Source organism: Balearica regulorum, chromosome 12, assembly GCF_011004875.1.
Source record: "Balearica regulorum gibbericeps isolate bBalReg1 chromosome 12, bBalReg1.pri, whole genome shotgun sequence".
In the NCBI taxonomy this organism is placed as follows: Eukaryota; Metazoa; Chordata; class Aves; order Gruiformes; family Gruidae; genus Balearica; species Balearica regulorum.
In genome coordinates this window covers 8,548,670-8,574,877 of record NC_046195.1, presented here as the reverse complement: position 1 = coordinate 8,574,877, position 26,208 = coordinate 8,548,670, and the positions used below count along the sequence as shown (strand labels likewise).

The 26,208-nt window shown below is 37.7% G+C and overlaps 1 protein-coding gene across 11 annotated transcripts in view; it reads left to right on the top strand.

Moving 5' to 3' along the window:
• The window catches only part of TCF12 (transcription factor 12), a 174,268-nt gene that overhangs the window by 119,591 nt on the left and 28,469 nt on the right, over nt 1-26,208 (top strand). For 8 of the 11 annotated variants that reach the window (XM_075764046.1, XM_075764042.1, XM_075764044.1 and 5 more), the window contains 4 exons: nt 1,504-1,556; nt 23,251-23,356; nt 24,498-24,637; nt 24,957-25,101. In XM_075764046.1, coding sequence (XP_075620161.1) covers nt 1,504-1,556; nt 23,251-23,356; nt 24,498-24,637; nt 24,957-25,101 — 444 coding nt within the window. Of the gene's footprint in view, nt 1-1,503; nt 1,557-13,060; nt 13,363-23,250; nt 23,357-24,497; nt 24,638-24,956; nt 25,102-26,208 lie in introns of those variants that run through there. The other 3 variants (XM_075764050.1, XM_075764049.1, XM_075764051.1) reach the window with 3 other exon arrangements.

The window sequence follows — 26,208 nt, the reverse complement described above, 5'->3', positions numbered from 1 at the left end:
TTGAGGGAGAGCCCTGAACGAGATTGTCTGATTTATATTATATACTTGAATATGTGATTAAGTTAATTTGTTGTGCAAACTATATAGAGTTTGGTAAGTTCCAGATATTATTAGATTAAACAAAATTAAATTAAGTGTAGTGTTTTCAGAGTAGTACTCCTATTCCTCATTCTGTCATGGATGAATCTGGGGGACTGTAACTTGGGACATGGCAGGTGGTATTTGCAAATTTATGGAATTGTTTTTTCCAGAAATGCCAGGGAAAGGAAGTACACTTTTATCTCGAGTCTTGTTTCCAATGGCTTGAGAAAGTATGTCTGAAATATTTATGTTTTTTTAAATGGATTTGTTAAATGTTACAAAACCGCTGCCAGAGAATTTAAAGCAAAGTCGAATTATGGACATTTTATCCCCAAGAAGGAGTTGCCTGACCAGGATTTTAACAAACTCTTTGCATTTGCAGCTAAAGTTCATTGAAACCAACCAGTGTTCCCTTCCAGGTGACACTTTGAGTGCAGCGTAAATATCTCCTTCAGAAGTCCTTTTATTTCTTTTTCAAGCACCCCCTATGGGGAAGGATCAGACTAAAGATATCCAGCAGATATTCTCACCTTATCTCACCTTTATCTTGTCGTATCGTATAATAAAATTGTGATTAAATGTTCTGAATGAAAATAGAAAAATAGGAACTTTGTATTTTAATTGAAGACTCAATTGGTTAACTGTAGAAATGGTAATCTTGCCAGACGCTCATCTTCAGACATCAGTTTACTTTTAACTTGCATGCATGCTGTTCAGATTAGTTTTATTAGCAGCTGACAAAACTGGTTTAGCTTCTTGATTTAGGTAGTGAAATTGCTGGGTTCTTTTGTGACATTACAATAATTATTGGGAGAAGGAAGCAGGTATCATACAACTCAACTTTGCCTGTAATAGTAAAGTTGGAAGTATTGCCTTTATTACTTAAGTAATTTGTTCATTAGATTTGCTGTTTATTTACAACCTTGGTGTAGGCTAAAAGATATAGAAATTTACATCATATTAGTATTTTTAGTGTGTAAATCATACTCTAGCATGTCATAAATTCCTTTTTGATAGCTTTATTTTTACTCTGAAGTGCAGAAAGGGAAAGCACTTCTCTCGCTAATCAGTCCCATTTTCCTCCTTATATATCTCAAAATCTTACTTTGTTTCTTAGCAAGTGTATAAGGGCATCAGGGTATCCTTCAGTGTCAGTGTTCTTAAGAATTACTGCTTTCCTTATGGAAAGAATTGAAAGTGATTATTTCACAAAGCTTTATCTTAGAGAAGAACATCAATATGTTCCATATTTCAGCTCATTCTTATATTGATGTGAAAGACAAAATTTCATTGGCACAAAATAAAAAATGCATGAAATTGGAAAATCAGAAATCTATTGTGGAAAGAAAAAACTGTATAGCGTAGCTATTTATTCTTTTTCATCTGTAATGTAGATACTTGATGATGTTTTTCTGTGTACAGATCCTCTACAGACAAAGAAAGTAAGAAAGGTGCCCCCCGGTTTGCCTTCTTCTGTAAGTACTACATTTTTTACTTTATAGTAAACGAATCAGGCTCACCTTGTGCTCTCTTTACCTGACATACATACAAATTACCTAACTTTAGCATTATGAAGGCTCTCCACTGGACATGGACAGCTAGGCTAGGTAATTGGGAGTGGTTCTGGAGGACTAAGTACACATTTGATGTGAAATTTTTAGATTTCATAGCAGTGATTTGTAGCTTGCTCATATACTCCTACCCACTTGTCCCTGTCATTTGAATTCCTCTCTTGGGAAGAGAGCTGGGCCAGGAGCTGTCAAAGAAGATCTCCTGTACAGGTCTTTTGATGTTTAATTAGTCATTATGTTGCTGAACAGGAGGACAGACAGAGATTAATAGCTGCGAATCTTAGAAATTTACATTTGTAATAATCCCAGTGGAGCTGAAGACATTAAGATTCGGAGGACATGTACAGCTCAGCTTGCCTCAGTAGGACTGAGGTTATTAATATGCATAAATCACCGAGTCAGATGTTCATTGTGAAGCCCTGGTGGATTTTAAAGCCTTCATTAAGCCTTTCCTAACTTCAGCCTAGCATCAGGAAAGCTTTCAAGCAACTAGTTTGTTGATCCCTCTTTGCTTGAAAATTTATCCTTTGAGAATAAAGGGCTTTGATGAAAAAGGTTGGAAGGGTTTTGGTGGAAAAATCATTAACGGCTGTGATAATCTAATGCTATAGGGGTGTTTTGTGGTATTAAATATGCTTTATTCTTAAAAGGAAGAAAATTGTTTATAAATGAATCTGCATTTAAAAATCCATGTGAAGTGAAAAATCCCCAGTGAAGTGAAGGACAGAATTATTTTTTTTCCCCTGCTCAGAACAAACAGGAGGGGAGGGGGAAGCTCCGCTGCCTTGCGGGGTACATCTCTTTGTTGTGTAAATGGATGTTGGGCTTTTATTTGGCAGTACTTAACACATGGGCGCAGGTGCACTTGGATGAGTCATAACTCAAAGCCGGATAGGCTGAATAGAACATACTGCACAGGCAACAGTAATATAGTGGGAGCGAAATGGGTCTGATCTTTTTATTTTGTATTGAGTCTGAAGTATGATGGTGTCTTCTAGCCTTTGCATCTCCCCGGGTTTCTCCTCCCTCTCTTTCCCTTTTTCCTCCCCCTGCTCACAGTGATACGTACGGAAACCGGGATCTGAAGTCCTATTTTAGCCGTACTTCCAGATGGAGCTGCGATAGTATAGATAGCCTGGGGCAGCTGTGCTCTGAACCTGCAGCCTACCTGGAAGCCAGGATTGCAGCTGCAGGCACTCTTAAAAGCTTTTGCTTGCATAAGCACTTGGGCCCCACTAGAGGCTGAATAGCTGCTTGATAAACAAAATGAACACAATGCCTCAAATCATTATTCCCGAGGCCAGGAATATTCTTCTTCTTCCTCCCCCCCTCCTTTTTTTTCTCCCTTCAGCAGCAGCTAAAAATAGTTTAGCAATTTACATTTTAACAGTTGTGTGTTATGTAGGGTGGCTTTAGCAGATGATTTCTGCTAGATTAACAAAAATATATTTAAAATGTCAGAGAAGCTAAAACACATAGCAGTGCAATTTTCATGTAATTTATTACTGTAATTCTAGGTGAGTAATAAAGCTTACATTACACATTTAATATTTAGTAACGTCAGCCAGGTAAAGAGATCATTTTAGGGAATGAAAAATTTCTCTCATTTCTCTTACCAGGCTTTAATTTTAAGGAGCAGTATTTTTCAAATAGTTTTCATTTAATTCTTCTGTAAGAAGACTGGAGACAAAAAATGCTGATAAATTTTTTTTGTATTACCATTGTACCAATCTGTGCAATAAAGTGCAGTTACTGTGAATAATCAATGATTGCGATGCTGCAATTTTTAAGTACTGTTTCTCTGTATTTCAGCGCTTTCAGCGCTGAATAGAACCTTGAAATAAAATGGCATATTACCTGAAAAACAGTGATATGAGATATTATGTGTTTGGAAGATGACACAAAACTAAATTTCACTGAGAATCTTAGGAAAATTAAATTGAGTAGATAATTATGTAAGTGTTGTCTTTATTTTAAATATACCTTGGTAAGAAGTCAGAATGTATTGTGGGAAAGATAAAATGGATTTAGCTAATAGTGCAGAGAAGTTTAATTATAATATGGAAAGTCACAAGAAAGATGCTACTTGTTGTTACACAAATCTGTATTTTTCAATTTTTCTAAAAGATTGGTTTCTTCAATATTTTTGTGTTAGTATAGGGCTACCATGTCAACAGATAGTCAAGAGTAATTTAATTTCCTCGATAACTGTAATTTAATAACAATCTCTTAAGAAATAATGATTAAAAAAAACCCCAAACCACACAACAAAAAAAAACCCCAAATTTCTTGTAGTTTATTTCTTTTTCTCTTGGATTTGTATGGTATTTTCTGAAATTACTTGCTTTTGAGGTTTCTCTTTCTTCTTGTGTTCTTATCAGACCCTAAAGTAAAAATAGTTATGGAGAAAAGTGGTAATAAATTGTGTAGTTACTTTCGAGATTGCAACTGAATCTGAACTTGTCCTTTTACTGTAAGATGAAATGCACCAGGCAAATGCATTTTTAAGTTTTCCTGTCATAAGTTGCTAAGCCGTGAGTCATTGCCCAAAACATTTTGAATGTTAACATGTAGGCATTTATGTTAAACTACAACTACTAAATTTAAAGCCTTTTGGGGAGGACAGAAACTAAAAAAAATCAATGGTTTATTTTTTCTCACTGTTAGCTCAAGCCAGGCTTGAATGAAGAGAAAGATTATGATGTGCCATTTATATTACAGCAGAGGGGGAAAATACTGATCAGTGAGTTACGTTATCCTCAGAGATTCAGAACTGTTGTATTTCTGAGCGTTTTTCTGATTGTAGGAGTTACCTTAACTAAGCCAAGAAACTAATAACACCATGTGACTTGAAACCAGTTGTAACTAATCGATGGGGCTGTTAGGAAGAGCAGAGTGTCAAGGTTTTCAAAGAGCTTTTCAGTCCGCAGAGGGGAGAAGAAAGAAAAGTAAGGCTCGCTTGGAAATACGCGGGGAGATTGCCATCTGATTATGGACAGGCTATGAGCAGAAACATACTATTTACATGTGTAGTCAGAAAATATTTCAGACTAATATTTATGATTGTACCATAATCAGTAGCTATCATGAGGTCATAATTCTAATAAAAATAATGTAATATGTATTATAATTCTTTTGCTATTTAATTAGTCTCTTATCAGAGAAGTAATCTGAAATACATCATCTCTGTTGATTTTTGTTACAGAAAATTGGCTGTGGCACAACTGATTGTTTTCTGTGTGGTGCCATTTCTAGTAACTATTTTTAGTATTTTAAACTTTCCACAGTACCTGAGACTATCAGTTAATATTAAACTTTAGATTACCACTTATTTAATAAGAGGTTGTCAAATGAATATTTTCTAATACCAGAGATCTCTTTCTAAATTCAAACTCTTTATATTTTGCAATACATATAAGACAACTTATAGCTTGATTATAGGGGTTCCTCAAATATCATCCCCTATAGTATGCGTATAGGCCATGGGTGCTAATTTATTGCTAGAATTCTTTATGAAGCAAAGCTAGAAAAGACTTGGTTTGCATGCATAGAACTACCTCCCAAACATTTAAGGCACTTTTCTTTTTGGTATCGTGCTAGTCTTTTAAGACCGAGCTTGAGAAATATATTTCAAGAGATGTCTCATAAAGATACCAATATTGCCAGAAGAAAAATAATAGATCTTACTCCCTTCTGTGCTCCCTGCTTCCTAAACCCTCCTGAAGGGTAAAAGGAGATTATTTGAGATGGTGGAGGAATAAGGATCCAGTCCTCTGGATCTGTTTCTCTGAAACTCAGTTTTTGAGACTTTAATGTTTAGACTGTATGAAAAATAATATAATATTCACCATGCTGAGTGGACTTTCTTTAGAGAATTATCATCAGTATTAGCAAGTTCAATGTGTATTGAAGTAGCCTGGTGTAAAGCAACATCCTTGGAATACTGTGGCTCTAAATAAAAACTTTGGAGGATCCTGGGTAGATACTCCATGTGATGTTTAACTGACTGTGATGTTGTAGTTAACTGACTTTCTAGTGGGATATATTTTTTTTTTTGTAAGATTTGTTCCTACTGGCCAGAAAGGATGTCAAAATGTAAAAAGCAGCATTTAGTTTGTTCCGGGCTGTTCTGAATTGCCTTGCACAGTCAAGTAAGACATTCAGCTGTCACTTGTCTTTAGTATCTAACGCTCTCAAAGACAGCAGTAACTTGCTTGAACCTTGCCTCTGATGCCGTGCTGTGGTTTGGAAGGCAATTTTAAATAACAAAACTGAGCAAATAAATCCTTATGGATAATGCAACTCAGAACTTATGATTTCTTCCTTGTGACTCAGTCTTCCATCTTCCCTTCTGCTTTATGCTTGTTGTTTGGTCGTCTGATTCAAGGGATAAAGTTTTTAGGGACTTGCTCTATACTCCCTTTTAAGCACCATGTTCATCTGTGAGCTCGAACAAAAAGCAAATATATAAAACAACCAACCCCTAAATTACGTTACAAACCAAGTGAAAATGTTTCTTTGAGATTTTATGTTTATTAAGAAAAAGACCTGGTTTTCTGGTTAGATTATTGTATTATTTTTTTCCAACATGGCCTTTATTTGAAATGTATCTGAAAACAGCAGTAACCTCAGAATATAGCATCCCACCCACTCTTTGCTATATGAGAAGATTTAGCTGTTATTAAACAACTAAGTCCATTGCAAAGTTCTGCTATAAGAGTTCAGACTGAGTTCTCACTGAATTAGAGTGAAGGTACTTAAGTAACCCTCACTTAATAGCATTTTCTTTATTGCAATCAGATCATTTTTCCAAACTAACTATCCTGTCATCTGACTGTGGTGAACTAGTGTGACAGATCTTCTCTGTGAAAATCCTGCATATACTTACATGAGGAATATATAATGATATCAAATTATTTCTTTGTGTTTGGGTTTACTGGAGATACTTTATTTTTGAAGTTTTCACAACATATCAAAATGAACACATTAGATGCTTTTAAATTAGAGTGTAGATCTGCATAAAAGAACCTTGAATCTGCACTAAAACTGTTATCCAAAAAAAAAAAAAAAACCAAACCCATGACTGAATTGCAGCTCGTGTAATTTAGGGAGATGTTATATGGAATTGCTGCAACTTCTGCTTTGCCTCAAAGATTAATGTGCCCATTACCATAAATTAGTGTGGTGTTTTACAACAATAGATAAGGATAAAAGCTTTTTTGAAGACTATTTCTTGATATATTTTGATAATACTTGTTGGGTTTGGTGGGAAGGCTTTTATAATCCTTGATGCCAGCTGGAAAAGTAGTAGCAACGTTGTGTTGCTTGACTTTTATGTGCTGTTGAACTGGGATGTTTCCTTTCAGTTGCTTGCTCAACCCAAATGTTGGGCAGGTTGCGTTGCCTGTGACAGTACTGTTTGTCAGAAATGGACAATACAAAAATGATTACATTTCCAAAAAATGGTACTGAAATTAAAGCACTGCATAATCTTTAAATGCCATTTCAGATGAAGGTGTGTATTTACACACTGAAGCAAAGAAATTTAATTGAATTGCCGCTTGTTTTAGTACTACAGTTTCTTGTGATGTCAAGACTTAGAAAGCAAGTTGCATGGCCTTGGAGATTTAGTTATGGGATTTCATACCATTTGCACTGATAGCTAGGATTAGTTGTTAGTGTTTTTTCTTTCTGTAGGGAAGTAGTAGGTGGATTCCTAACTGTGGATGACGGAAGGAAGGATTGCTCCTTTGGCTTTTGTTAGCTCACTCGGCTTCATTTGCAAAACAATTTTTCCAAGCAGCAAGTTGGAGTACAGAAGAAGGGGAGAGATGCAAGGAAATACATGCTGAGGCACAATTAGCTCTCTGCATTTTGACATGCAATCTTCTAAAGCTCCTCTGATGGGGAATTATTTAATAAATTCAAAAACTATGTGTGTGTGGCTATATTAGGCTGGGCTCAGGTTTTGACTATGGAGCCATCTACAGGGAGATCACACAAGTGCAGGTGTAGCTGCATGGTTGTGGTGAGGGGAGAAAGTGAAAAATACACTGCACTTCAGTAATGAAATAAAAGTTAAATGATACTGAGGTTGGACCAGCAGAGGGACCCCTTAATCACCTTTTTAATTTTTCATATAAATTTTCTTGGCCACGTTTGAAAGATTTGTCATTCAGGTAGTCTTCTGCAAGTTTCAGTAACGCAGCCTTGCTAATTCATTTCAGGTTCTAAAATTCTTTGACGGTCTATACACGTTTTTAGATTGGGTAGGGTTTTAGCACATTTTGGGATGATGATTTTCTGGCTTCCGATTGGATTATTTATTGCCTCAGTATAATAAACATGTTTGTTTACTTCTTAATACAGGTATGGCTAGTTAAGACACATAGAGGTTTTCAAACCTGAAGTGTTTTCAGCAAAATAATAAAACTTTCTGAATTTGAGCAATATCCTATCAAAGTTGTATTTGTAAGATTTTGAAGTGAGTTTTAAAACCTCCTCAAATAAATTGTTTTGTGTTTGACTCTGAAGAATGTGATATACAGCACTTTTCTCCTTTCTTTCCTTTCTAGTAAAATATTTCTGTAAAAACTTAAACATCTGAAAATCAATATTATTTGGAAAACTACTGAAAGAGAAACTTCCTAGGTATAGTTTCCAAATTAAAAAAGAGAGATTTTTTTTTTTACCCATATCTGTCATAGGTGACTGGAGGTTTTTTTGCAAACAACAACAAGAAAAACCCTAACCACCAACAAAAAAACCCAACAACCACACCCAACCCCCCAAAACCCTTGTAATATTGCTAGGTAAAAGTAATGGATAGCAATTAATATCAATTTCATTAGTATTTGTTGTCTGTTCTCTATCCCTTCAAACTGTCCCCTCTTCTGGTTATAGTAACGTGAATGTTAAATGTGACGTAAAACACAAACCTTTTGCACAGGAAAACCATCAAATTATTTTAGCTCTTGCATTAGATGAGTAAACTAATTTGTTTAAAACATCTTCCTTTGGATATTGTGGGGATTTTCCCTATCAAATTCGGTCCACTGGATTATTTTAAATTGTCTTCCATAAGTTAGTCTGCAGTGTCTCTGCTGAACAGCATACTTAGCGGTTGGTTAACAACACAAGGCTATACTTCCAGGATTTTAAAACAAATTAACATTTACTTAACTGATTAATTAAATAGAGGATGGTATAATAAGCGATGTGTTTTCCCCTTAAACCAGCTAGGTTTCTTAAGGCTTGAAATCTTGTCTAACAGCTATATTATGCATGATGTTCAATGCATCCTTTATCAATGATCCCATCTCTGGCCTTGCTATACTTAATCATCATAAATGTTTGGGTTTAAAATAAGTTACATTGGGAGTTCTAAGATGCTTGGAATTTTTTTTCTGAATTGTTGCAAGAGAAGGAGCTCAAAGTTACTATGTATATTTTAATTAGCAACAGGTTGTTCAGTATTGGACTAATTTTCTATGAATTTGTCTTTTATGCTCTGTTCTCCATTCCTTGCCTTTATTTCAGTGGGGCATCAGTCTGTCTCTCCTGTTCAGGCTCCAGTTTTCTTAGAACTGTTAAGAACTTAATCACTTGTGAAATTTCTGTTCCTCTGTCAAATGTGGTTGAAATTGATAGTAAGTTCCAACCCTGGGCAGAGTGGGGAGGAAAGGAGGAGAGACTTCTGGGGCAGTTGCCTTCGCCCTGTTTCTAAAGATAGCAGGTTAGCATAGTCCCTGAGAAATCAAATGGAAATTAGTACAATACAATAGAATTGGTATCCCCATCCAAAAGAGGTTTGGGTTCTTAGAACGTTACCATTTTTTCTGCAGGGTTGAAGCCCACTCTCCATGAGGAAACTTGTGATACTTGGGTTTACACATCACAGTTGATTTTGTTGCTGAAAAAGAAACTGTAATTTTTAGTTGCACATAATTAATTGTAAAAGTTTTTGCTACTTGTTGTGTTTTGAATAGACCTATTTAAAATCATAAAACTGTCATAAAAAGCAATAACCTTTATAAAGTAATTTGATATTTCAGTCTTCTTGTGGGATACATTTGACCAAAGGATGGCTCTCATCCATTGAGACAGTTGCATAGTTATCTTTCGTATGGTATAATTTCCAGTGGTCTGGAGAAATTATGTTTATGTTTTATAAATTCAAGTGATGGGTTACATATGCTTATTGTGTATTTGCTATGTGGCTCTGACTAGTTGGACAAAAATGTATTTTATAAATGTTTGTTTTCAGGGAGATCATGCAGTTCATTCACAAAATCTTAATGTTAAAACAATCTTTGGAAATATTCTCCTACAGGTAGCTTGGTTTATTATTAGGTCAGTATTTTACTCTGCATCAGTTTTCATAATCTCTTTACATACTTTAGAAACAGGCAGTTTATTGTTTTTGACACACAGTACAGGGTCATGAGTGGAAACAATTCGGGCTACAAAGTGCATGTCAGTTCAGTGCTCCTCTGCTGACGGCATGTCTGTCTGAAATCAAGTTTAAAAAATTGGCCCTGTCTCCAGCTGACTTGTTTTGTCAGGCTGAGTCATAAGATTAACCCTTGACTTGTCACCAAGGAAAAATGGAGTAAACAACTGTACCCAGTACAGTATCGCTGATCCAGCTATGATTCATTTCACTGTAACATGATTCTCTTAAGAAAACAAATTTCGGAGCAGCTGTTGCTTGGCTTAAATGGGGATTATAAAAATTGTAGCCACGAAACAAAAACTGACTTTGGACTTCAGGAGCTTTTGGAATAGTTATCTGGTAGTAGTTCCTGCAAATACAGAGTTATTGGTAACAGCGTCACACTTTCTTGAGCAGCCTTTCAAATTCTTCCATTTTAGGCTTATTTTTTGTCTATTCTGGTGAAAGTAAACTTCTGTGGGTTAAAGTCTGATATGTTTGATCCTGTAAGGTGAATCGTTGTAGCAAATGTCCTGTGAGAAACAATGTTTTTGTACAGTAAATGTAGAGCAGATACAGTGACAAATTTCAAGTGTTGTACACTAAGATTTTATTCCCACCGATGTAACTGAGGGTAGGAGAACTGATTTTTGTTTCAGTAAAATGAAATTGTTGTCCTTTTGATTTGTGGGGAAGTAACTCAGGAGCAAATTTATTTATTGAGTCATTATGGAGGTACCAGTCTTTAAACTAGTTTGTCTACAAACATTACAAGCATTTGCAGGGGCGTTAGTCAGTTTTATTGATCATATTGCTGCTGTTCTTACCCATGCGATGGTGAATGTCTATGATTTCCTTGTACTGATAAATGTTAATTGTGTTAGTAAATATCACCAGTTAATATTACCTCTATTTTTTGTTACAATTGCTCTGTATAAGAATAGGGCAGTTGTAATGCGGAGAAGCCCCCCTCCCAATGCTGCATAGTAAAGTTAGGTTTTTCTGCTGTATGTTTTAACATTTTTCCAGTTGCTTGTAATACAACTATTCTGAAAATTGAGTATGAGTGCATGGAGGCACAGTAGCAATTGCAACTATGTTGATGATGGCCTCTACTTCAAAGACCTGACGCCAGTTACCCTGGAAGTATTTTTAATGATTTGAAAGTTTGTGTGTGTGAATTATTGCAGGGGAAAAAAAGGGTTCTCTTACTTCTTCAACTCTTGCAGGCTGAAAGCACCTTTTCCAGTGTTTGGGGGTTTTTTTCCTAAGTTGCATATTAGTCTGAATTAGTGATTTTAATCTAGAGCACTATGAGGAGTAGCACACTCAAAGATCTGAAGATCTTTTAGCATATCTCATCTGTAGAGTCCTGAACATTAGTGAGGAGCTTTAAGGAATGGCATTGTTAGCTGCAAATCAAAGCTTCTTACGGACTCTCTGGGGACTGAAATGGGTCTTTGTGGTCCCTAGGGGAAGAAGGAAGCTGCAAGTCACTCTGCAGGCCGGGCAATTTAATAGTCTGAAGTACAGTGATGTTCTTTTCTGCAGCTGCTGCTACGCCTTTTGTATTGGAGAAGAATTCAGTTCAGATATCATTAGCTTTACTACATAGTTGAATAGTTCTGGATGTGGAGTTTGACTTGCAGTAAAAAATGCAAACGTTCTTCAGCTGATGTAAACTTTAGGATGTGTTTGCCAAGATACTCTGAGCACAGTAGTCTCCTAATTGATTGGGAGAGTTCACTGAAAAAGCATTTGAAGCTGGTGGTGTGACTCTCTTGTCAGTGTGTGTATATTCTGTATGTTTACAGACACTACAGTAGTTCTGTCCTGAGACAATGGACATTATACAGAAGACCCACTAAGATTTTTATCTCACCATAGTATTCTACTGCAGTCCATTTGTCACCCTTGTGGATCTTTCTGGTTCAGATTTCCCTGACACACAAGGTGCTTGGCAGAATGGACCAAATTTCTCCAACTTGCTTTCTTTCCCTGTAAATTGCTGAATTGAACTTTGCCCGTTTTTTCCTTATCCTGAAGTATTTTCCTGCTTTTGTCAGGAGGGAGGCAGGGAGAATTCACAGCATTGGCAGTTGACGCAGTTAGAGGTGGAGAAATGTAGTTTTGCGTTAACCTTTTTTTTTCCTGGATTGAAATCCCATCTGACTTATCAGAAGCTAAGTTAATAACCAGCTGCATTCGTATGTAGAAAATAGAAAAAATGTATGTCTCATTAAGAATTAATGCCACTGTTCAGTGAAGAAAGCAAAAAAGACTTACGAGGCATAAATAATGTGCAAATATTGGGGGATTTTTGTGCTGGAAGTTGCAGTCTGTTTGCTGTGTTGTATAAATCACATTTCTGTGATGTGCCAAAGTTGTTGGGGGTCCTGTCCCGTCCCGTCCCCCCCCTTCTCTTTTCTTCCCTGTCTGTCTTATATGGGCACAGAACTTCTTTTTTCGTACCAAAATGTATTGTACAAGATAAAGGCAGTCCGGGCTCATGTTTCCAAAGGACCGTCATACTTTTTATACCATCTTTTAAAGATGGATTTTGGATGGTTCTGTAAAATGAAAATATTTACATGATTTTTTTTCTCCTTTTTTAAGCCCAGCATCTTGTGTTGCCTTTGCGTCAGGGTCACGTCGCCACGTCGGCCTCCCTGTTCTGAAGGCAGCCTGCGGCCCAGGCTGCGGGCTTTTCCTGCCTGGGTGCTCCCGCGTTCCCGGGGGATCACCCCCGGCAGCTCCTGACGGCTCTGGGAGGCGTTTGCCAAAGTTGGAGGCAACTTCGGGCAGAGCCAGATGGCCGTGTGACTGGAGCCGCATCAGACAGCGTCTCCGCTGCCGCAAGTGCTCTAATTTAATTAAAACAAAAACCCAGAAGATTAACTCGCTCAGGACGTATCCATGTGCTGTTTCCTTTGTAGCTCGGGATCCGTCGGGACGCGGGTGCCGCTCCGGCTGTGCGCAGACCCGGGCGCGTGCACTAGCGCGCGTGCCCCCCCCGGGCCGCGGAGGCTGGCGGGGGCCCCGCGCGCGGCCCGACCCCCGCGCGCGGCCGGAGATGGTTCAGTCCTGCTTTGCATAAGTCGCCTTTGAGGCGCTCCATGTGCGCGGGCGGCGCGGGGAAGCGCGCGGGCGGGTGGATGTCGTGGAGAGAGGCGGTGCACTTCAGCCCGGCCCGCCGCCAGCCTCGCCATGTACTGCGCGTACCCCGTCCCCGGGGTGGGCAGCAACTCCCTCATGTACTACTACAACGGGAAGACGGTAAGGGCGGCCGCCTTTGTTCGGGAGCTGCCGAGCGCCGGCCCGCCGTGCTGGGCTGGCGGCCGGTCGTCGGGCAAATACAAGTTCACAGCGCGGCGGTCCCCCCACGCGAGTCCAGCGCTGAGCTCCTCTGAGGGCGGGGGGGGGGGGGTGCTTCCAGGAGACAGCCTGTGCCCGTGTCGGCGATGCCGGAGCAGACGAGGGGGCGAGCGGTCTTTAAACTGTACGGGGGTTAGCGGGCTGCTTTGTGTAACGGGGGGGGATGAAAGTCTCCTCAGGAACAGAAACGCGCGGCCCGGGGCGCGGAGGGCAGGCGGCGCTCCCTGAGGGGGCCGGGGCCGCGCTGCTCGCGCCGCTCCCGCGACCCCGTCCCGCTCGCGCGCCGGCTGCGCGCTGAGGCGCAGAGTGCGGTGAAGTTGGGGTTCCTGCGCGCCTGCGGCGTCTCCTTGGGGTTTGGGGTGCGCTTGGGTTTTGGGTGGTGGTTTGGTTGGGTTTGTTCGGGTTTTTTTGTTTTTTGTTTTTTTTTAACCTCTCCTCTTCCAAGCGACCGCAGAGCAGCCTTGTGGAGTGCGCCTCAGGAACCGCTCGGCTGGCCGGCTGGCCGCCGGGTCCCGAGCCCTGGCCATCGCACCGGTAACGCGCCGTGCTGCGGGGCGCTCTGCAGGCTGAGCGGCGTGCCGTCCGCTAGCCTGCCACCAAGGTTGCCTTGCCCAGGGCCGGCCGTTTCACTTGTATGATTTTTGAAATGATCAAAATAGTGCTACAACCACCGGAGGGGGGAAAAAACCCCAACCAAAACCAACCAACAAAAACCAAGCAGATTCCGAGAAAAATTAAATTTCCTCTCTGTATTTTGACTTTCTGGAAGCTGAATGGGATATTTCTGTTTCATGGTCAATACTTACAATTTTTAAGTTCATATGACAATAGTTCTGATTTTTGTGTATAAAAATTAGCATACAGTGGTAAATTTAATGCATTATGTTTTCTCTAGTCTGTTTATGTTGTATGTGGTTTTGGCTTTTTTCCTGTTATAAAAATAACATTAAATAGGAAAAAGGGAGACACTGACATTGATCTTTTTTGTGGGTTAGTTTTTGGGGTTTTTTTTTACTGCTGTTTTCTGCTCTTATGGCCTTATGTGAGCTTTGCCTTCATTAGTAAACTTTTTGCCAAGATTTTTGTTCAATGATAATTAAACTATGGATCTTTATATTCATTAAAGAGACTATTTATGAGCTTCTTGAATAACAGGAAAAGATACTGGAGGAGAGGTTAGGGGAATGAGTAAAATTGCTTGGTCTCTATTTCATTTCCTTTGGTATAAATGCCAGCTGTCTTTCAAATATGAAATTATTTTTCTTTCATGTCTGCTCCTAGGCTAAAACAATCTGTTTGAAGTTTTATGTGAAGATATATATAAGGCTTAAGTAAAATTAACTATACAATACCCCTGAAGCAAAGGGAATATAACTTGCATGGAGTTTTGATTTTATTCTTTCTAGAGCACAGATCACTCTATTACAACATTTCTCTTTGTTCTTGTAGCAGGAAAAAAGGCTTTGATCTTATTAAGTATTTCCAGGCATATAGTAGATGGAAGTGCTGGTACTGTAGGAGAGCATGGCTTGAAAATTGATAGCATGTGCCTGTTATGGGTCAGAGGTGACCTTTACGAGCTTGAAGAGTTAGTAAATAGATGACAAATCATATGATGATCCTATATCATGTTGCCCAAGGTTTTCTTTAAATTTTTTTTAACATCTGACTAGCTTTTAGCATTTTTTTTTTCTCCTAGAAATTCTGCAAGTTGGACTAAATTACTAATTTAAGTATACAGAAGGAGGAGATATGAAGTTGGGGGGGCTGGGTATTGTATTACAGTTTTTGAAGCACACATCTTGGTGTGTATGCCAAATCTTTATATGAACCTTTCCATAGTGAGAGAACAGTACATACATTTGTATTGTTTGATCAATTAGTAGTTGATAGTATGTACATCATTGAGTTTGAGATTTTTATTTAGATTATTGTATTAGATTTTGGATATTGACATTCCATAATACCTGCTGATGTATATAAAATCTGATTTATTTACAAAACAAGTGAGAAATGACATGTAGAAAATGTGTGGTTTAAACTTTTTATTAAATACCTCTTGTTCTTTTCAACTTATTCAATTTGTAAGCTAGAAGAAAGCTTAATAGTAAGCTAAAAACCAAGTATCTGAGTACCTCAATAGATGGTCATGTGTGCACAGGCACATAAATTAAAAGTTCAAAAATTAAGGCAGGGGTTTTTACTATTAGAAGAGGTTCAATTTTTGTAATTTCTGAATGTTTTAGGAGGGAGACATGAAAGCAAAAAGTAGTGGTATAATACAAATCCCTTGCTAAGGAGTAAAATTTTACCGTTATGTGCAATAGTTGTTAAAAAAAAAAAATATTTCAAGAATCCTTACCAAATTAAAAAGGAAAAAAAAGAACATCTTACTCTGTTTTGTAAAGAAAGTAAAGCACTTGCACTCAACTAGAAGATTTAGCCTGTTCGGGGTTTTGGGGGGTTTGTTTTTTGTATGTGTGTATGTCCTTCACCTGTTGATACAGAAAAAATATTCTTGGTTTATGGAAGGCTTACAAAATTTTAATATAGAGCTTTTTGAGGGGGAAAAAAAATTATAGTTAAAAATCGCGTCTGTCTTTTAAAGTTTTACCTTTTCTTCTCTTATACAAGAGCTATGCTACAGACCCCCAAAAATCAAAACACCTAAGCCCATTACAAAAACCCAAAACTGAAAAAAAATGCTTAGGTAGAAATAATAACACAAATTTAAATTACACTTTTTAAACACTTTGATTTTATTTCTTAAACTAATAAATAATTAAGCAAACTTGTTCATTCACTGGGGCCTTTTCATTTAAATTTTATAAAATGCAATAGCACCAAAATAGTATTTAAGTAATAGAAGTTTTGTATCTTCTTTGTGCATAAAGAATAAAATATAGAGTTGAAAAATTTCCACTTTTTTCAGTTCACCTACAAGTTTAGAAACAAATTGGTTATTTTCTAAATTACTGTAGAATTATTTTATATAGGTCACAATAATGTGTGTTATCACCAAAATAAATCATTTTAAGGAATATTGATTATATTTTATGTCACCTATGACTACTGTTTTGTATGAAAATAAATTTGTGAATATATTACACATTATTGTTGTATTCTCCACATTGTATGGGTTCATTTGATACACCAGTCTACATATGAGTATTTTTTAATATTGAATAAATAATTGTTTTTCTCAGCATAGGCTGAGATTTTATTGAGCCCTTTTCCAAGGTGGAATTACTACATCTTTCACAGTAGATTTCTACAATGTCTGTTTAAAAAGGGAGGAAGAAAATCAGCATATATATATATATGTATTTGCATATATGTAATGCTTTGTGATTTTTTTGTGTGTGTGTGAACTAGCTTATATTGTTGGGGTTTTTTGAGAAATCTTTTTTTCTTGAGAATTTTGAGAGTGTGAAAGGCTATTTATAAGCACGTTCCTGTGTATGCATACGTTTATATGTACGTATGGGCATGTGTGTATAGATGAATAAATACATAGAAGTGTAAATATATGTGTGTATATTTGGGTATTTTTTAGTGGAGAAAATGCCTGTCTTGCAGGCATTCCTCTCAGAGAGAAACATGTTAATAATATTGCATGATGCTTAGATGACACGACAGCATGCCTTTCTGTAGCTGTTATGCAATAAATAATGTACTAAGTCTTTTAACATCAATGTAAAATGTTTTCAGTTTGTAAATTTTGGAGCAACCAGGTGCTAAATAGAATGATTCAATTCTGCTTTTATTAGTATTGGGCCAGTTAGTATACAGGGGAGAAAGTACAATTAACGCTGTTCTGTACCATATGCTGCCCACAGCAACTTAGGCAAGGTCAAAGCTAACATTTGTAAGTCAGGACAAATATAAGATCATCTGGAAAATCTCTAGGGGTACATTGCTGTGGACATTGAATAAAGAGAGGTAGTAAACACTGGTCAGCTGGGTTTTATTTTTCTTCCTTTTCCTCGCCCTTCTCTTCCCCTCCCCACCCCATTCCACTAGAAAACGATGAGGTACAATGCATCAGCCCAAGAGAGTTTTCCGTGCCTCACTCCATTGGGTTGAACTGCCAATCTACCCAAGCAGTGGTCCCCTGCCAGAAGGGTGTCTTGTCTACAACAGGCTTTATTGATGCTTTAAAGTGAAAGTTATGTCCATTTCCTTGGGCAAATGAAAGCAGCTAGGGATGGGATCAGGTGCTGTATTGGACAGATCTATATTTCTCAAAATGTGAGCACCAAAGAGTAACACACCCTGCTTTGCTCAGTCTGTTTGCTTTCATAATCATGTGCGTGCTGAGGTCGGTTTGTAGAAATATAATAGTCTGTGTCGGATGTACAGCAACTGAGAGTACTAGTGAGTTCGGAGGAGAGATAAACAAATGTGAAAAAGAGTGTTATATCTACTACTGAATCTGCATCTTCCTGTGATCAGTACTGGTGATGGGGATTCCTACCGCAGCTAGAACAGCCTTCTGAAATGCTGAAAATGGGTTAAGAAACAGTCTGATTAATTTCAACTTTTCCATTTTTTCTTTCCTTAAAATCTGAATTTAATCAGGAATTTTTTAAGACTTAGTTGTATGCATCCTTTAGTAATAGCATAGTTTGAGGAGTGTGAGGAAGAGTTTTTGCTTAGCAAATAAAATCTAAAAAGAATCTTCAAGCACTATATACATGTATTTATTTCTGGTGGTGTTCCTGCTGGCTTACCTTCTTTTTCCTCCTCTCTGTGCCTCACACTTCAATTTAAAAAATAAAATCAAAAGAACAGACCAAAAGGTTTCCATATACTGAATCTGGGACTTTTGGTAAGTTTGCCTGTTACTTTTTAACATGACTTTAGAATTGTCATTTACTGGGGGAGAAGCTAGAAGTATTTGTGCTATGTATCATTGCAGTGGGATTCTGCATTTCAAAAATACCCAAATAGGCATGTATAGCATGCCTAAACTGCATAAACATTTATTTAAGATGGAATTCAGTTCAGCTGCTTCAAGGAGTTTGAATTTTATACCATCCTTAAAAATTTTGGTTGGATTTGCAGACAAGACAGATGCTCTGTTCTCTTAAAGGAGTGTTTTATTTTCATTCGGAGTGGTGAGAAGAGGTTTTTAAAATGTATGAACCTTACACCTGGTATTGGAAACAAAAAGTATGATTGAGGGTATGGTATACTGATCTTGTATACTAAGGCTCTTCATTTTATAATCTTGCTTAAATAGCAACTAAAGAAGAATTGGGGCGGGGGGGGGGGGGGGTGTTGGCAACTTCTATCTTGCTGTAAAGAGGAGTATGGAAAACTATAGTTACTATTCTACATTCCTGAAGTTTTAGTACGTGATTTTGTCAGAAATACAATAAACATGAAAACAAGTTTCATTTTCCCAGAGCTGCCTTTCAGCTGAATTAGCTTTTGCCTCAAAACCTGCAGATAATACACTGTAAAATTTTGCCACATGTACAAATCATTCATCAGTGTGCACTTGCTTATTTCATGACTGATGCTGATGGAATGTAGATAGGCTACTTAGCAGAGTTTACAAGCTACAAAATAGGTTATCCATCTCTACTGGTATCAAAAAAATTCTCTGTCTCCAGCAGCTTGGTAAATATTTTCCTGAACTTCCAAGAATTGTTAATAACTAGGCTTAAATGAGTAACATAATTCATAATTCCATAAACAGCATGCATGATGGGAACCTTGGTCTTGAGATAGCATGACCTTATCAGAAGTAAGGTTTGTCTGCTTCGTTGCTATTTTTTAAATCTACTTTTAACATTAATATTAAACATTGATAAATATTTAAGAAATTGAAACAGATTATGGGAAAATTGCCTGAGAGAAAGTATGCCAACAGGAGGACTCTAAGTGTTATATTTATTAAATGCATTTATAGAATGAGACTTGGAAGTTTTACTAAGCATAAAATTTAGTAAACCCAGGTCTTCGAATTAATGTTCATGTTATCAGCACTTGTATTAGTAAACAGAAGCACACTGCGTAATCCTTTGATATGTTTTAGATATATTATGTCTGTGTAACTTTCATCATAGAGTTCATTGCATATATTAATCACCAGGACAGATTTCAGAACTGGATGATGCGTTTGTTTTGCTTAAACCTGATGTAGTACAGATAACTTCGCAGCTCTGCTCTGAAGTCAGCTCCTACCACTAACCCTCAAAAAAATATATTAGTTGTCATCCTGATTTTCCCGCTGGAGAAACATAAACCAGTTCAGGGTGTGGAAGAGACCAATGTGGGTCTCTCACTTGATGTCCTTTGCAACTCATTTGTCCTGCTTCCCTCTGTGGAGGCTACCTACCCTTCAGAAGCACTGCAGCGTTAGAATTGATGTATATTCTTACACAGCTCTAAAAAAGTCGAGTCCTCCACTTGATAAGTCATGTAAAAAAACTGGTTTTGGCTTGCGTTTATCAGAAGGGAATTTCCCATTCATAATCGGAGAGTGTTTTTGCTTGTCAGCATGGAGACATATCCGATGCCTTTGGGCACAGTGTATTTCAGGGGATTAGAAGATGGGCTCCTCTTCTACCTGCTGGAGACAACCCTCTTCAAGGAGACTCTGCAGACAGGCTGACCTTTTAACATTATTCCTTGTCTTAGTGGGAATGTCAGCCAGGAAAAACTGGTTTGATGCCTCCTGGATGTCACTGTTATCAGTTTTATAGCTAAAAGAGGCCGTCTTGAGCAGCCACGTCATATTTCTAACTGCCTTACTCAGCTGTTGCAGAAGAGAAAGCCCTTTAACTAGGACACAGACCGGGGAGCTGCTGCGCAGCCCTGCAAGCCTCCTGCAGACCAGCAGCCTCACAGGCTACGTTTTGCTGGATAGGGATCCTAGTGCATGCGGGGCTTTCAGAGTGAACAAACTAGTCCCCCTGATACATTGCTTCCCGTTTTGAAAATAAAATGTCATTTTTTTAATCAACTTTTTTATTCAAAACTTTTGCCTTTTGCATCTCATGCACTTCAGGTTAATCTTAGTAAATTTTCTCCTTTGCTTTTAAATTTTGTTTGTAGTAACACGACATGAAAATTATGATTAGGTCATTAACCAGAAAAAAACCTGGCGCTCATCTGCAGGTGATCAGATGACATCAGAGGCCTGGTTTTAATTTGTGGGTAGTTCTGATTGTAACTAAAAGAGACTTGCTCCTTTTGTGGAATTGGCTGGCTGTTTCCCCACATCTGGAGTTAATGAAGTCTTTGAGACCACATCAGTTGTGTTTTGCCGCAAGAACCCTTTGATCTGAAAAATCTAGACTGGCACAAGTGCAGCTTCATAACATTGCAGCTATGTTTTTGCAAGCTATAGTTAAGATACCAAAACAAGCAGAAACTATATAAAGTTATGTGTCTGTGCTAGGACTTTCATGTAGCTGTTTGGAAGGGCCTCTTTTTACGTTAATATAATTCATAACGTTTTTGTTATGTTATGGCTTGTACGTATGTATCTGTAAATTATATATTTGTAGGAGTTTTTCAGTTTTAATTTCCCTTTTGAGATAGTGTTTGATCAGTTTTTGTAAATCACCCAATTATGTAAAATGTTAAAATTTCACTCTGAAGCTTGTATTTACAAATTTCATTGATAACGTTACAGTTTAAAAGAACTATAATTCGTCATTGTAGGTGATTTCGCATTAATCAGTGTACATCTCCATGGCAGTGCTAAATGTCATAAAGCTTTGTTTCCACTGCTGTCCTGTGACAGTGATAGATTATCCATCAGCTATAGCATATGCTGCATTATTTTGCACAACAGAGAACTTGTAAATTAAGCCCAGTTTTGCCTAATATGTTTGCAGTCTTATAAGTGTGAGTATTTACAATTTGACAGAGTGACATTTCTGTTAAAATATGTCTGTGGCATGGAATATACATGCATTCATCATATATAGTAAATACATATGTACTGTTAATGTTCCTTATAACGTATTGCCATTCTATCACTCAGGTTTGGTACGCATTTCTATTTTACATTTAATCCATAAACTGAAAAATTGCAAGTAAAATATTGAACAAAAGCTGCCCGAAAGGCTTTTTTTTTTCCTAAAAAAAAATTAATTTATTTTGGTTAAAAAAAAAAATAATGTTAAAACAAGCATGCAACTAAAAGTTGCAAGTTTTCCACTTTTTATCAGGTGTCTTTTTACCTGCTGCCACTTTCATTACATAGCTTGTATCGACAGCTATGCCCTGGCTTAATTCCTTGTGCCCTTGATTCCGTCATACTGTAGTTTCATAGATTTTATTGAAATTCTGTTGATGTGAAAGGAGTCTAAGAGAGTGGTAAATCAGTCCCTCCGATAGAAAAGAGTGGTGTCTGCAGGCACATGCCCAGCCATTTGGTCTGACAACAGCAGGCTAGAAAAGCATTTGGGAGTGGGGAGGAGGGGTATTGGTATGCAAATGGCAGCAGGAGTTGCCCACTTCACTTTCTGAATATCCGCATCAGAACAGTCACCCTCCGGGAGAACAATGGCTCTCTTTTAGGGAACTTGGGCTTTTCTGTTGGCCGGCTTGGTTTTCCTGGCCCTTCTCTTGCTTGGTAAACAACATCCCAGACAGACACGGGATAGATGTGACCGTTGCAGATACATGCGTGTGCTTGTATTTACATAGGAAGGGTCAAAATACTTTTGGATTTTAGGTCGTAGTGCGCTTTGTAAGTTGCATTTTAAAGTTGTTCTTAATGTATGTGTGAAGCATTATGTATTTACAAGGCGAACAATTAAAAAAATAAAAATACCACATTTTTTACTTTGTAGCAAAAACATGCTTTGGTTTCAGTGTTACATTTTTATAGTCTTTGCTGCTGTATTTGTTAATTTGCCTTTTTTTAAAAGATTTTTCTTTTAACAAACACTAGTCATATTGCAATATTCAGTATATTGACCAAAATACTGATAATTAAGAAATAGCATTGCTTAAAACAACTAATGTTATGGGTAAAGTCCTTGAGTCTGTGAATATTGGCTTTGTTGATTTCACTTATTCCTGAATGTGATTTATATTTCTTCTTAGAGTCACTGCAGTGAAAGACTTCTATTCATTATGTTTATTTGGTATCTTACAATTTTTAATTTTCATAAAATTCGTAGTTTGCAAGTTGAGAATGTGGTGTTACACTGAAAAAAAGAATGGTGCTGGTTTTCTTTAGTATTAGGCTAGCGTGAAAATAATTTGCTTGATGTTGCAGTTTTACGATTATTCCTCTGGACTTGCAGTGCATATATTTTTGATGACTACACAAAGGCGTGCAAGTTTCTGAATGGATGATACAATGGTTGCATTAAAATCTTCCCATTTGTCACTGGATGTTCTTTTTCTTTCTGATTGTTGGGATGCCAGCTAATTAAATATTCAAACAGGCATGCAGTTGTTTTAAAATGAAACTTGTTTGGAGCCCAGTTGTTTTATCTTGCTGGTTTTATCTTAAGCAACAAGTCTGTGCGAGTCATGCACTTAGAAAGCAAAATCAACATTCAAGCTTTTATCAGGCCACCTGGCTGAGTTGGCACACCAGAAAGTGTGTTGTTAGGATCATTCTACTGTAGTTCCACTGTACTGTGGCAACTTGCTAAAAAGCAAATAAAACAAGGGCAACAAATGCTGCAACTTGCTACACTGTTCTTTTTTTATTTGTGCTTTCTATCTGTCTCTGTATGCTGTTATGGGTTTTTTAGTGCACGACACCCAAGTAGTACTAACGTGCTTTTACTGCTCTCCAATATTTAGGTGTATGCGCCATCCCCGAGTTCTGATGATTTCAACAGAGAATCTCCAAGTTACCCGTCTCCTAAGCCACCAAGCAGTATGTTTGCTAGCACTTTCTTTATGCAAGGTGGGTAAAATGACTTTAAATATATGGGTAGGTGTCACTTGTGCTTTAGGCAGAAATCTGCACTCAGCCACTGTTGTACTGAATGGATGAGGAAGCATAAAGGTACCATATTGTGCCAGAGCCTATGATTAAGTTTTATATAGTTTTTAAACAGTTAGATGAAGGGACCTGTCCGTTGATTTAAAGTTTTTCTCATGACATTAATTGCTGACTGAAATTTAAGGGGATTATACACCAGGCCAGATGGACAGAATCCCCCATCCTTTGATTTGTAGGGGCTTCAGAGGAGCACACTGGAGTGATAGAGAAAAATGAGGTGAGGGCTTCTTGACTGTTCTGGAATTTGACTGTACAATATCAGCTAACAGTCTTAAGTTCTCAAATGCTTGTATATCCAGCATGCCAAAAAAAAAAAATTTCCATTGAACAAAATGAGAGCAGAATTCATTTCCTTGGCCTCACGTCATACAATTAACTCGTACTGTAGTCTGATGAGGTTTTGGAGCATATTGAAAGCATAGCCTCTCAGTGCGGGAATTTACAGAGCACTTCAGTTTGTGCTACAGAAGAAAAACTGCATTGACACGTGGGTTCAAGGCTTATGTAATGCAGTCATTTCAGTTACTTAAATCTGCTATTGTGAAATGTTTTTATATTTTTATGGTACTAAGGTATTTTAGACTGTAAATTGCTTATTTTAGGTTAATAGATGTTTTGCACTGTGTGTTTATGATGACCTCTGCTTAGCCAAACTTCTCTCCCCTCCACCCCCCTTTTTTATTATTTTTTTCAGTCTGGAATTTTTATCAACCCTCTTGATATAAATCTGGCCTTACTGAAGGTCTATGTAATTAGCAGAAGTACTTGGTATTTTCTCAGCTGTGGTTGGATTGTATTTCAGCTATAAAGCCTCTGTTGGTTTTTTTGTTGTTTTGTTGGGGTTTTTTTAATAAATATAGCAACACTGCGGTGGCATGAAAATAGAAGACGCAGTATAAACTGGTCACAATTTCCCTGCCGATGTTAGTTTAAGTAGCAGAATTCTGTATTTTAACCTGTTTTTGTAAAGGAAAGTAGAACTCCGTACTCTTCTTCATTAAATGTGGTTTTCTTGCTTTCTTTTTTAATAAAAAATAAAAAGATGGGACCCACAATTCTTCTGACCTCTGGAGTTCATCCAATGGCATGAGCCAGCCTGGCTATGGTGGGATGCTGGGAGGCTCCTCTTCCCACATGTCCCAGTCCAGCAGTTACGGCAGCCTGCACACACATGACCGTTTGGTAAGATATGCAGCACAGATTAATGTATTTGTACTTGTGTATGGAGATCTGACTTACAAGAATTCATTTCTTGTTTGCTGCTTGTGTATGTCAGTTAAAAATGCAGTTGTCAGAAATCACAAACTTCCTGTATTAGATTTATGTCCTTTTATTTATGTCTGTTGTGTAAATAAAAATCTGTGGCTGTGTAGTGTCTGTTAGAGGATGGATGAGTCCCTTTCTTTAGTAAAGAGCTGGGTGTTGTATATTTGGTATCTTAAAATATCAACATTTATTTAAAGACTACTTAATGTCTTATGTCTGTTTCTCTTCTCTCTAGAGCTATCCCCCACATTCAGTCTCACCTACAGATATAAATGCCAGTCTTCCTCCAATGTCTAGCTTCCATCGTGGCAGTACCAGCAGTTCACCTTATGTAGCTGCCTCACACACTCCACCTGTCAATGGATCAGATAATATTCTGGGTAAAAAAATTCTTCCTGCTTGGTTGGGTTTTGTTTGTTTGTTTGTTTTTTTAACAAGAACAAAAAATTTAGGGCTGCATGACACACAAAATTAGTAAGATTTAATTTAAAGGATGCTTGTAGATCAGGGATACCACGCCACTGTGAGGTTTCTGTCCTCATTATGGCTGAGATGAGGCAAATTGTTTTGCAGTCACTTTAAGACTTACTGGTTTATTTGCTTTCATAGCCAAGCCTATGCTCAGGAGATTGTATCCATCTAACTGAACAGCAATTATCCTTCCATAGCTTAGTATATGTACATGCTCATATAGGCAGTTCTGGTGTTGCAGTTTTCAGAACTGCTTTATCACCAAGGTACTGTGCAGGAGAAAGGCAGGAAGACTGTTTCTTTGGGGAGCTTGATAAACATCATAAATTCCTCTCTTAACTGATTTAGAGAGTACTGAGTAGCCAGTATGGTGGCTGGTTTAGTCTCTTCTGTGCTTACCTAGAAAGCTTGAAATATAGGATGATCATCTGTTCCTTGCACATATTTGCACATCTTAAGATACAGCTGTAGAAATTAAATGCTTGCAGATGCCCCTTGTCCTTGTCAGTTCAATATGATTTGTACTTAGCTTCATTTTAAGCAAGTGGAATTTATTTAGAGTGACTACATTGGCTTTGATTTGGCAACATGTTTTGCACTCGGATCTTTAAGCAGAACACAGTTAATGAATCTGCATGGGAAATTCAGGCTGGAAAATCCAAGTTTGCCACACACGTGAAACAGCGAGCATTGCATTATTTGGATTTCTGATGTGAATGGCTTGCATTCACATTAAATACGGGGTTTTTTTGCATTAGAAGTTCATAATTGGAGAAAGGAGATTCACTTTTAAAGGGTCTGCCTTCTACAGTAAAATCAGATATTTCAGAAGATTCAGGTCCTTTTTGTGTTTCCAGTTGGCAAGGCTTTCAGACCTCTTGGCTTGATGGTGTGTTGAGCAAAAGGGCATGCAAAGCTGCTGACATGCGACTGAGAGCAGGGGTGACAGAAAGCTTGCTGGATAAGAGCTTTTCAGGGATTTTCTGAAATAAAGATGAGAGTACAACACAGGGAAT